The following is a 12,203-nucleotide window of genomic DNA, read 5'->3' on the forward strand; positions in this document are numbered from 1 at the left end:
AAATTTCAATTGAATACCTGTGTTTGAAAAGACAAAATGAGAAAAATAAGAGTCAAAAGCTGTCACAGAGGCATGGTTGTGATGCAACAAGGACAGGTTAAAGGTGACTGGCAGACACATCTCCTCATAAAATAGTAATTCAGGCTGCCTGGGAGGGCTGTGTTTTAAATGTTTCATTAGTTTCATGTAGAAAAATCAGGTGCTTCTCCAACAGGAAGATGACTGAATACAGCTCTAAAATGTGTGGACTGAACTTTGGTCCTCCCTCCATACTCCTTGGTTTGAAAAGCACTCTTGGTTTCTGGAAACATGGAATGTTCCTTCTTCCTCAATGCAACATCTCTTGATCCCTTCATCTCTCAGGTGTTTCACTGCAGTGAAGTTTGCAGATGGTACATACGGAAAACAGGGGCATGAGAGGACACAGGACAAAGCTAGTTTTGTGGCTTAATCCAAGAAGAGAAGGCACATAGGTGTCAGCCACAGTATAAGAACCTGAGGAGAAAGGTCTGTGCTCTGGATCATATTCTGAATGTGTTAATTCACGTACCAAACTTTAAGTACAGGCCCTGTCTATCTCTTTTCAAGAGCAGAGAATACTAGCTATTACTAGAATCAAGAAAAAACAGAGAGCCAGATCACCTCTATAACTTCGTTCCAAATTCACTGCCAGCTTGAATGGGAAAAAGATGTCAAATGGGAGTTTCCAGTGCGGTTGGGGCTGGCCTCGTGGAGGTTCTGGCCATTCCGTCATGTCAGTGAAGGTGACAACAGTTGTCAAAGGTACCGTGCTTGTGCTTAGAAACTGTAACAAGAGGGAAAGCACAAAGTTTAGCAAGATCAATATCAAAGATATGTCCCTCCTTGATTTGCTAAAGGAGACCCACTCTAAATGACTGGCAAGCAAGATGTCTTTAGCCTGCAGGAGTTAAGTGTTCCAGATACGTATTTTTAGTGGAATGACTCCTCTTCCCTGCAATTGATACTTAGCAGGTAAACTGAGGGCTCAGGTCTCAGGAAAGATGAGTAGCTACTGTGCATCATATATTACAGATCTCCAGAATGAAAGCAGTGAGTCAAGCTCTGCTAAAGTAAGCGTTCTTTTCAAAGGGAAGATGTACCAGCTCATTGGTAACAGTACAGAAGCAAAGCTAGCATTACTTTTTAGAAAATTATATATTACGTAAGATAAGATCACCAGCCCTTTGAACAGAGGATTGCTGCCAGAAATGGACAGGACTGCCACAAGATTTGATCTTTTCAATAAAATACAACAATCAGGGACCAAATACAAAAATGAATTTATTTCTCACATTTTAGGATATTGTTTCAGAAAAGAGACAGATTTGTAGGTCAGCTGGTAAAGATGGAACTTTCCTTTGTTTCAACAGAATGCTGCAAGACAACTATGTGGAGCTATGGCTGCCTTGGGCTGATTTAAGACCATGCTGCTCCCAAAAGAGCAACCTCACTCCCTGCCCCACCTTCCCAGCTCTGCATGCTAATCTCAGGAGAGGGAATCTACTGGCAGCATCCCTTCTGTGCTTGCACTGGTTTAAGGCAATCTGTGACATCAACCACCTGAATCACTTCCCTGGAAACAGTTTGGAAGATTGCCTTTAGAGCAAAGATGTGTAGGAAGCATTCAAAAAACCTCCAAAACAGAATTCATGACTCTTAAAAGTATTAAGACTCTGTTGGGCAATTTTAGTGGTATCTCTTGAGGCAAATAAAAAACACTTCTGTGCTTAAGGATAAAACAAAAATGTATGAACAAATGTAACGAGGGATACGCACCCTGTGGTTTTACTAGGAATGCAAGTCTCCCACCTCAGACAGGAGTTTTGTTAATGGAGCCATTTAACAGCTCAGATTTAGAAAATATCTTCATGGGGCGGGGGTGAGAGTTTGCCTCAAGGCAACACGTGAACATTTTCCTATCATGTTCTTTTCACGTACGTGGCAAGGTGGCAGAGGGAAGAGGTACCATGAGACACACCCAAACAAGTGATGTGAAATCTCATTTAGACTGCGTCTGAAGTTCAAAAGGACAGACACTTGCCATGTCATACCTCACTGCCATGAAAACACCATAGGCAGGTGTCAGCTGCTCCCCACAAAGCCCTTGCAGAGAAGTCTAAGCCCTGAAATATATGTGCTGCCCAAAAGCTTTTGTGCTGTCAGGAATCCAGCCTTGCACCAAACCAGGATCCACCAACACATGCTTGAAAAAGGCTATTCATTCTCCTTTGCAGACCTGTTAGCTGCACCTTCCTGCTCACATCACAGAATCACAGAATGGGTTGGGCTGGAAGGGACCTTTAAAGGTCATCTAGTCCAACCCCTCTGCAATGAGCAGAAACATCTTCAACTAGATCCGAGGTTGCTCAGACCCCAGTCCAATCTGACCTTCTGGTTAGGTCTGGTTTGGTCTACAACCTTTCCCCTTAGTTCTTCAAATCCACTGCCATCAGCATTAGCCTCTTCCTTAGCTACCTACTGGTGATTTCAGACCCCTTGAGGAAGAGAAATATCTTCTGTCACAGACTATCAGCGGTTTTAAGAGACAACTAGATAAACTTGTAGTTATCAAATGTTTGTAAGTACAACTTTATACCAAACATAAATAAAAAATTAAAGTTTGAGTCCTTAAGTGGCAGAAGGTGGTTTAGGGATGGAAAGAAGGTACCTTTTCCAGTTGTACAACTCATAAGACCATAAAACCACTTTCTTCTAAGGAGCAAACTCTTGCCATTGCAGCCAGACCACTGCTAAAGTTCAGTAAATCTCAGCTCAGCAACATCGAGACCATTTGATTCCTTAGTTCTTAAATAACCTGTAAATCCCATTTAATTAACCCTGTGTGTGAGGAAGGGGTTTTAAATTCCATACCTTCAGGGGGTGACACTGATAGAAGTACCGTGCACCCAGTATTTGAGCTTGTGGGTTGGAGAGGAGGCCCACCTCAGACCACAGTATCTGTATCTCCAGGGCCACAGGAACCATGCAACAAGAAGTGCAATTCACAGCCTGAAAATAAAACATACCCCAAACATCTTTATATGGTATTTTAAAGGTGAAAAAGGAACCGTTATGGTCAAAGTCTAATATTTTGGATAGCACAGGTCACAGAACTTTTAATCAGTCACTTCAGCACTTAACCCCGGAACTTTTGGTAGGGTCAAACCATCCACGTTAGAGCTATACCCATCTCACTGTCACCTCATTTCCAAACAGAATTTGTCTCAGCTCTACCACTTGGATTTTGCATTCTATTAGGCCATCTCCTGACAGACTAATAATTAATAAAATATAATTTCCCTCCTCCATAAGTACTTGGATCACAAACTTTTACCCTTATTAGGTAATACATAAATATCTCTAGAAAATCAGAAAGGATGATAATAATAAAAACATCAAATTAATAGGAAGTAGCCAGGTAGTATTAGTTCTAGAAGGCTGTCAGAAAGCTAGGTAATACAACACTGGATTCGGTATTAAACTAGCAGAAACAGGACTCAAGAGATATTAAGTATGAGAGGGTCTTTTTGTTGTTTAATAAGTACTCCTCCATACGAACCACAATAAGATTGACTGCTTACAGGCATTAAGACCCCTGAGAGTCAGTGGATCATCACACAAAGGAAGTAAACCCAGATGAACAAGCTGGTTTGTTTTTTTTCCCATGCCGAAGCTTCCCCAAGACAATATGAAAACATGAAAGGAAAAATATTCAGTCTTTTTGCACTCATATTACCTGCACGCTGCAGTTGTGAATCAGAATGGTTGTCCACTCTTCCTCATGGGCTGAAAGGGCACTGCCAGTTACAGCAAGGTCCTCTGCCCTGTTCACCCCCTGAAAAGCCTTGTATAACTTCTGCCGGACGTAACCACAGTTACTTTCTTCCAGTATTGGGGATAGGCTGAAAATGAGAAAATAACAGCTTTGACAGAGTGATTTCCAGGACAGAAAAAAACCCCAAACTATCAACACCCTTCCTTCACAGTAAGTGTTTCTTCCACTCTTACAACAAGTCAACGGAGTCATTATGGAAGTATTGGTACGAAATGGTTGCAGTTTCAATCCTCTCTGCAACAAGAATGGAGGAGAACATGGCAGGGTAAGGGAAACTGATGGCTCTTAGCCATCTTATTACATCATTACCTGCCCTGTCACCAACACAAGAATGATAAAAATCATCAAAACAATCACTTTTTAAAGTTCCATTGAAATTCACTCCTCAAATACAAACTCTACTCTTGCCTAAGACATGTTGCCAGACTACAGCCTCAAAACATCCCAGAAGACCTTCACAACGTTCAGATTGTTCTAGGGGTCCACCATGTCTCTGATTCAAGTCCTCCTTCAAGTCCTCCATTTGTGTCAGAAGGGGTGACTGCAGTGTGGTGTTACCTGAGCTTGCAGCTTGTCCTCATATTTCTTCCAAATTGTACCGTGTGTCTGAGGAACTGTGAGCAACTTCCATCACCTTCACTCTGTAAAATGCTCATCTGACAGACTGCATGTCAAGAAGCCAAAGCATAAACATACAATACAGGACACTCAACTTGTATTTAACAATCCTCTCACCGCACATTCCTCCTTATCCCTATCACGGGACTACAGTGCAGTTGTGAGCAACAGGCCTGCTGATGGCTGTCAGGTAATACTGAGGTATGTTCTCACAGGTGAAGGCAGAATCTCAGAAGTCCACAGTACCAGCAGTACCAGGAGGCAATAAGCCCAGTGATAAATACAACTTGATAGGAGAAAAAGGATACATGTTGTATGGCACCATTGTCTGCAATCAACAGTGGTGCTCCAGTGATATAGCCAGGGTTCCCACTCCTAGGCAACGTATGAGAAAGGGTCCTGGTCTACAAAGAGGCAAAGGGAAGAGAAAAAGGAAAAGGAAAACTTTAGCAGCAATGAAATCCATTAATCTCAGAAGATCAAATTCAGATTCTCAAAAATGTAAATGTAACCCATTTTTTGAATGACCAAATATTATGCACCACTAAATCTTCCATTATTTGTTTCCAAATTCTTTTTCTTATCTGGCAAGTCCAGGAGGTAAGAAACTTAATGTCAGTACCCTGAAACGTGGATACTGCCAGGACAGGTCTTGAATTCCTACTGCTCAGCATTTGTCTCTAAGGAAGTGAACATACCAGTCTGGGCAATCCTACAGATGATCCGCAGAACAAACCCTGCCTTGACCCTGACTCTGGGTGGCAGATTCCACTTCTAAATTGTTTTATGGGGAGAGCCTCTGGGGTAACTTCAGCAAGGCTGCACTGCACACTTATCAACCCTGAGGTCACCACTCATCCCACTTCGCACTGCCTCCAGGGAACAAGGTTTATGTGAACTTCAACACGCATCAGCATTTCCCAGATTTCCACCTCCTCCAGAGTAACTCTTTTTCCTGCTGCATGGGCAAACTTAAATATGTACCTGGAATAAATTTAGCAACTTTGTTCACAATCGCTGAATGCCTCAGATAAATCATCAGCTCCAACCCTTTCCTTCACAAGTCCATACTGGTGTCCCTCATCTCATCCTCCCCGCTTCAAACTGGGGCAGTGCAAGACTACGTGCTTGCACTGAGCCTGAATTTTTCTAACAACATGGTTTACTTGAGATGAGAGCAGTGTCCCCTCCTCCTTCGTCCAGGGTCCAACTGCATCCCAGGGTTCTGGTACTACCATACCACAGCGACACTGCTCTAACCTTTTCACATCTCATCTGTACCAAACTGGGTCACAAAGCACAGCTTACAAGCTTGGTAAAAGCCCAGGGAAGATGGGGGCACTGACCCAGAAGTGGAAAGTGAAGCGCTGCTGCAGAGAGGATCCTGAGTTCCCAGAGACGTTGCTCACTTTGAACCAGACAGAAACACTCTGAATCCCACGTGTGCCACTGAATTCTATCTCATAGATCACCTGAAAGCCCAATTCAAAGAAGAATCAGAGGCAGAGGCAGGTAAGAGGGCAGTGATTTTAAGCTAGTGTTGAGCTGCTCAAAAGAGAGAAGATTCAGATACCTCAGAAACGACATTGTTACAGGTGTTGTCTGTCATGTGGGGAGTGCCAGGGGGTGCGACTGCGGTGACCTGTACCTGGAGACAGTAAGCACATTGACAATTAGCAATTAAGAGGAGTGTGCCGTTCTTACTCTTTTCCAATGCTTTTCCATCCAAGTTAGATTTACCTCCCTGCTGTAGTTGTGATCTCTGAACACATTACCTTGTACCAGACACTCATTCTTTTCTAAGAAAACAAACTACCCCCCTGACTCCAGCCCTATCTCTGCCTATTCATTTAGAAGTATATCTTTCCTCATATCCCTACATTTTTTTCTAAACTGTCACACTACAATGTCCAAAAAATCTTGTCTCAAACAGGGAACATTCCCATTGCCCCAAGTTCCCAACCCATGGGTATTACTATGAATGACTAAGATTGCAGAGACATTTTATTTCAGAAGCAGAAGTTATTTTCATTGGCAATACAGACTGACCTTCATGGACTGCACAATGGTGTCATTAATTGGGACCTGGGGAAAACAAACAAACCAACATACAACACCAGAAAAAACAACCAATTTTTTGGGTTTGCAAGCATCTAAAGTCATGAAGCCATCACTGAATAAACTACACATTGTATTGACAAAAATTACATTTTTTATTCCAGATATGTAAAACTTGACATCAATTTGTGATCTAGAAATCATAGACATCATCCACAGAAAGCATTTTTAGAACATCAGAAGACAAATTTTATTCTTTGCCCTGCTAACAACCTGCAAGAACACAGATACTTTAAAATGTCAGGATCTTGGGTCCACTCCTCGAGCTCCCTCTTCTGGAATCGAGTAATTACTTCATCATCCATTTACAGAAAAATTGTATTTTGGCCACAGTGACAAAGAAAGCCGTGAAAACATGAGTTAAATTTCATCACTAGAAGACTCTCTACTATAATAATGTAGATTTAGATTTCCAATATAAGGACAAACTGAGTCATTAGCTGTAATAAGGCGTTAGTATTTACACTGCCGTTTTACTTAGGAACACCAGAGAAACTCTGGAAGGTAGGAGAAGACACTTTCGTTCAGTAAGACCAGCATGATGAATCCAGGATAATAAATCAATTATTTTAAAATTATTGTCCTGATAAATAACGGAGAAATTGACATGGAATTCAATCTTTGAATGTAAATACAGCTAATATTGATAACTGGCCTGCAGCATGGTTTCAGAGATATTGTGTAAAACAAACCCATATTCTTTACTTAGAACATGCATGCTTGGGCTGATCAAGTTGATGGAACTGTTTTGATAATGCAGATAGAAATGTTTTGATAAACAGTCTGAAATGCAAAGGAGTTCTAGTTAAACCATTAAAACTATGAAGTGTCAGTGAAGTACCTGTTAAATGCATTAAGAATTTGCTAATAATGGCGATTTATTGGAAAGCAGTTTGAATGGAGGGATTATCGCCATCATGACAGTTTTAGCAGGATTTCCAGGAAGAAGACCTTAACAACTGGGAGATCAGGGATGACATACCAGATGACCTTTAGTTTTCCAGTTAGCTGAAGTTGCAACACAAGGCAATGGGAAGTTCAGCAAATAAGATGTTGAGCAAAATGAAGAAATGTGACACGCACCTTTAGCACAGCAAAGTCACGGTAGTAGGAGGCAGCATCTAAGGCAGGGTCAGTAATGCAGCTCTTGCTCAAGTTGGCAAAAATCCGAGTACAGCTTGTGCTCTTACTGTCCAGGAAGCCTGAGTTAAGACATGGCAACAGATAAAACAGAAGCAAACCACCCTAAGAAATTCTTCCCCCTTTACTAACCAGCAGGATTTCCATCAACACAAAGTCCACTGGGTCCCATTTTCACTGGCTGTCTAAGCGTGCTCAGTACAGATGATGACTCAAAGTAGATTAGGATTGGGTCACCAGCCTGAAAAGACAATTTGGAGAAATCACAGACAAATTGGCCATAGAATACTAAGGCCAAGTGCAAGATGATGACATCATCAGGGCACACAGGCAAACTTATACTTCTCCTTAGTGTACACCCAGTTGTGTCTTAGAAAACTAATCATGAAGTTTTTACATAATAAGGAATGAAAAGAAAGATAATATGGATTCTAGGTAGCAAAATAAGAATCTTTCAGTCTGTTCTCATTAGATCTCATTACAGGCAGCTTTAGCACAAGTGTATCTGCAAATTGACTGCTACTCACCCGGTAAAAGGCAGAGAATGATGGCTGGGCTTGTGACGGCGCTAAGAAAGAGTGACTGCCATACTTCTTTACAAACTTCAAAAAATCGGATTCTTTGATATCCTGTGGCTGTTGGAAATAGTTCAGCTTTGCTAAAGGTTGAAAAGGGGAAAAAAAGTCCATCAATATCAAATTCCTAGAAGTGAAAGATCTAAGAAAAAGTAAATATTGTACCAATATTTTTAAAAGGAACAACTGCAGTAATTTTAAGACAGATAGTGCCTTATGTTAATGAGTCCATAGTAACACTGCGAACAGGCTGACATCAGCTATGAACAGGATGAAATCACGAGTACTAATTTGCACTGTTTCATGGGAAACAGGTGCCAGTCACAAACGTGACTTTACAAAAAGCATGAAATCTGCTTAAGACAGCTATCTTAATATGTGCTCTACTTTCTGTAAGGTGCACAGATTAGACACACATGACATTTTAATGACAAGACACTACCAATATGTGAGTTCACTAAAAGCTGCATTAAATGGATTCAAAGTAAGGTTGGTAGAACTCCAAGTATGAATAGAGACCAGGCATCCTAAAAACCTTCCCAGGCTTCCTGTGGGTATCCCACAGTGAAGCCCTCCTGACCCAACGGTGTTCGTATATCATAATATCAGAATATTATGACATATCATAATATTCAACAATATCATAATATATTCAACTACACTGCTAAAACATTGAGTCATAAAATGGCAAATTATGAAGGACGTACTGTGTCTAATGGACTTGTTTCAACAATAAACTTTTAAATACATCCAAACAGATCTTCTTACAAGGTTTGAAGACTACAGATCATACTGACAACAGAGGGGAGTGGCAGTATCCTCGATCACAGCAGTACAAAAAGAATCCAGGTAGTTTAGTAGGTTTGAGGGGAAAAAAATAAAAAAAAAAATAAATTAAGCTCTGAGTGTAATTCTGCTGTTCGAGGGCAGAGCAGAGCTTCGAATGTACAGAGCAGCAAGCAGAATAGAAGCTTTTTTATATCCGAATATAGCATTAGTCAAGCAATCAACTGAAGGAGATAAGGCTTAGAGAGTATTAAGCTCCTACAAAGTCCACAATAGGTGCACAGAGCAGCTTTCTTACTCACTTGAGCGTAAAATCATTAGTCTGAAAAAGAAAACATTGGTAGCTGTGCTGCTCACAACCGTTTCTTTCCTAAGAAATTCAGATTTTTCTGTACTCTTTAATTATCAAAGCTGAATATTTGCTAACAGACATTAACAATATCACATCATGCAAAATATACCTGAAAACTGGACGAAAAGGCCTTCTGCAGCACAACTTAAGATATTCAAACCGCTTAAGTTTTCATAGAAAACACATACCTAACCTGTTCATAGTGTAGTTTGCTCAAGGATGCACACTAAGCTTGTAGAAAAGGGCAAAAAAGAATTTCAAACAATTTATCTTATCTGAAACCAGACAAAAAAAAAAAAACCAAACAGGGGTCAGGCTTGTGGATAATTATACTCGAAAATTTAAAAAGCACTTGTATTAGTTCTTCCACTGATTTAGAAGAAGAAATAGCCGCAATATTCTCCTAACACCTGCAAAGACTTTTAAAAACATTCCTGTTTCACATACTAGCTGCTCAAGGGAACAGCTTTGGCTTTAATCTTTGGTGTCTGCTAGCAATTGTTTCAACAAGGTGAAGCCGACTTGTGCATCACGATCTTGTTACTGGCCACAATAACTCACTAGGTTCAGAGCCTGTTCCCACTTGTCCTTTTCCAGGAGTCCCTCTGCAGCAGGCTTGATTCTGTTTCTGGCAGTAGTAGCTCATGTCACCATCCACTCTGGAAAGGCTTCTTCCACGATCAGTCGATGAGAACACGAGTGTTTCCGTATTTGCTCAGGAAAGTCCAAAGCGGAGCGGGCTATTTCTATCAGAAAACCTTATCATCTGTCAGGTGATCCCACATACAGACTTTCCCAGATGTTCTTCCAACAACAAACAGAGAAAAGGAAAAGGCCCTGTGGGCAGTGACTTCTGTTGTTCCCAGGTGTGCGACACCTAATGCACACATGCAATCAAACGTCTAGGCCTAATGACATGATAGATATGGAGCCCAGATATTAAATGGCCAGACAAATCTGGTGCCATCAGTCTGGACACAGACGGTCCTTCCTTCGGAGGAGATGACAAAATCAGAATTCGTCTAATCCTGTTTTTATGGTACTATGGGTAGTGTGGGAAAAGGATAATATTTAGCTACTTCCAAGTTACAGGCTGGGATACCCAGAAGCCTGATGGCACTTTTGGTTGTGGTTAAACCCTGGCCAAAATTCGCCTTTTCTCTGAGACCTACCAAAAATCGGAATGGGTGAAGTTCTAGCACTACTACCTATCATGTTATGTACTATGAGGTTCTTGATCCTTCATTCTCTGTATGTAAAACAGTCAGGCAGCATCTGCAAAGAGCTGAAAGCAGGGCTAGATAATAGGAAGCTAACCCTGGTTTGTCTAGTTGTTGGACCAGTTAACCTCCTGAGCCCCTCCCAGCCTAAAATGTTCTGTGATTTAGGTCAGAAGTAGATGGACTGTGGGTCAAAACTCCCAGGCAAAAGACTCAAAAGAGAAACCGTAAGTGTTCAAATGAGATAGCCTAGAGAATTGCAATGGAAGCCAGAGTTGGACATCAAACCACTCAAATGAAGAACAAGGTGGAAAGCAGAAAGAGAATAAAGTGTTGACAGTGTACCCTACAAGGGGATAAGAACACTAGAGAAAAATCATTGCCAGCAGAGAAGGAAATATGGAAACAAGCATATGAAATAAAGATTCCTAGATATAAGATGAAATCACCGAGATGGCTAACAGGGTATATTTCAAACCTCAACCCTTATTTGCTGCAGCAGTGTAGCAAATCAAGTAAGAGATCTCAGATACAGAAGCAGTTGATAAAGGCTAATCTGTGTTTAGCCAGAGACCCTACTCTTAAACTGAGTGCCACCATCTTTTTTCATTTGTGGTGCTCAGACCCTGATTCACTGTGGTCTCTCTGGAACAACAGCAGCCCTAATAATTAGTATCAGTTAGAACATGTAAGTTAAAAAAAAGGATTCCCTAAGCAGAAGGAATCTTAGGAAATAAATGTGTGGAAAGAAAGGTGACTTACAGTCATCCAGCTGCACACAGAACAGCAGATCACGTCCATCAGGGCCAACAACGGTATCAGTAGGGTAAGGGGTGTTACTTCTAAACACGAGTGATCTTTCCACACACACCTGACTTACAGACCTGCAAAGAGAAGCCCCCCTCCCCCCCAGCAAATCGTTAAACAGGCTGTTCTTACATCATTTTATATTTCACATCCCTACATGCCAGCAACAGCACACAGTATTACTTGTCATCAGCTTGCATGACTTACTGTACAGTTTGCATTAACAACTACAGAAAACCTCTCTCGTCATTGCAGTAACTTTGCAGATGCTCTCTATTTGAGTATTTAGAAATCACTCTGAAATTCACGGGAACAAAAAGCAGTACAGAAATTCTGTGTCCATGTATTACAGCTGCTTAGTCCTCACAACTGCAGTCTCCAAGGACAGGGTTCACCCACAGATTTTACTCTCCAAACACCTGAAACTGGTCCTCACTGACAGCATCTCGCAGTCTGCATTGCTCTACTGTTTCTCAACTGTTTTAGAATTAAAGTTCTTTTTTCCCTAGACAAGACCTCCCAGTTTCCATCGCCAACAGCGTCACCACACAGTAACCGCGCCCTGCTTACCCAGGCATTAAAACGCTGCCCGTGGGAAGCCTTCCCAAGCCCCGGACTCAAAATTAACCTGCCCCCCGTGCCCGGGAGAGGTGGCAATCTCGACGGCTGAACGGCGGTCCCCGCTGGGTGCCCGGTCCCTGCCTACCGGCCCGCCTCGGCCCACGAAGGGC

General features: G+C 41.7%; 1 protein-coding gene across 1 annotated transcript; it reads right to left on the minus strand.

Annotated features, from left to right (window-relative positions):
* Positions 1–583: 583 nt before the first annotated feature.
* Positions 584–11,549, minus strand: TCTN3 (tectonic family member 3; the record flags this gene model as incomplete). The annotated part of the gene is made up of 12 exons (XM_010142575.1): positions 584–805; positions 2,893–3,030; positions 3,758–3,923; positions 4,415–4,512; positions 4,783–4,878; positions 5,821–5,946; positions 6,048–6,122; positions 6,524–6,559; positions 7,676–7,794; positions 7,865–7,973; positions 8,260–8,390; positions 11,428–11,549. Coding segments are annotated over 12 exons (1,438 nt in total), but the record flags the coding sequence as incomplete, so codon positions are not given.
* Positions 11,550–12,203: the final 654 nt, after the last annotated feature.

The sequence above is a fragment of the Buceros rhinoceros genome, unplaced genomic scaffold, assembly GCF_000710305.1.
Source record: "Buceros rhinoceros silvestris isolate BGI_N320 unplaced genomic scaffold, ASM71030v1 scaffold37988, whole genome shotgun sequence".
In the NCBI taxonomy this organism is placed as follows: Eukaryota; Metazoa; Chordata; class Aves; order Bucerotiformes; family Bucerotidae; genus Buceros; species Buceros rhinoceros.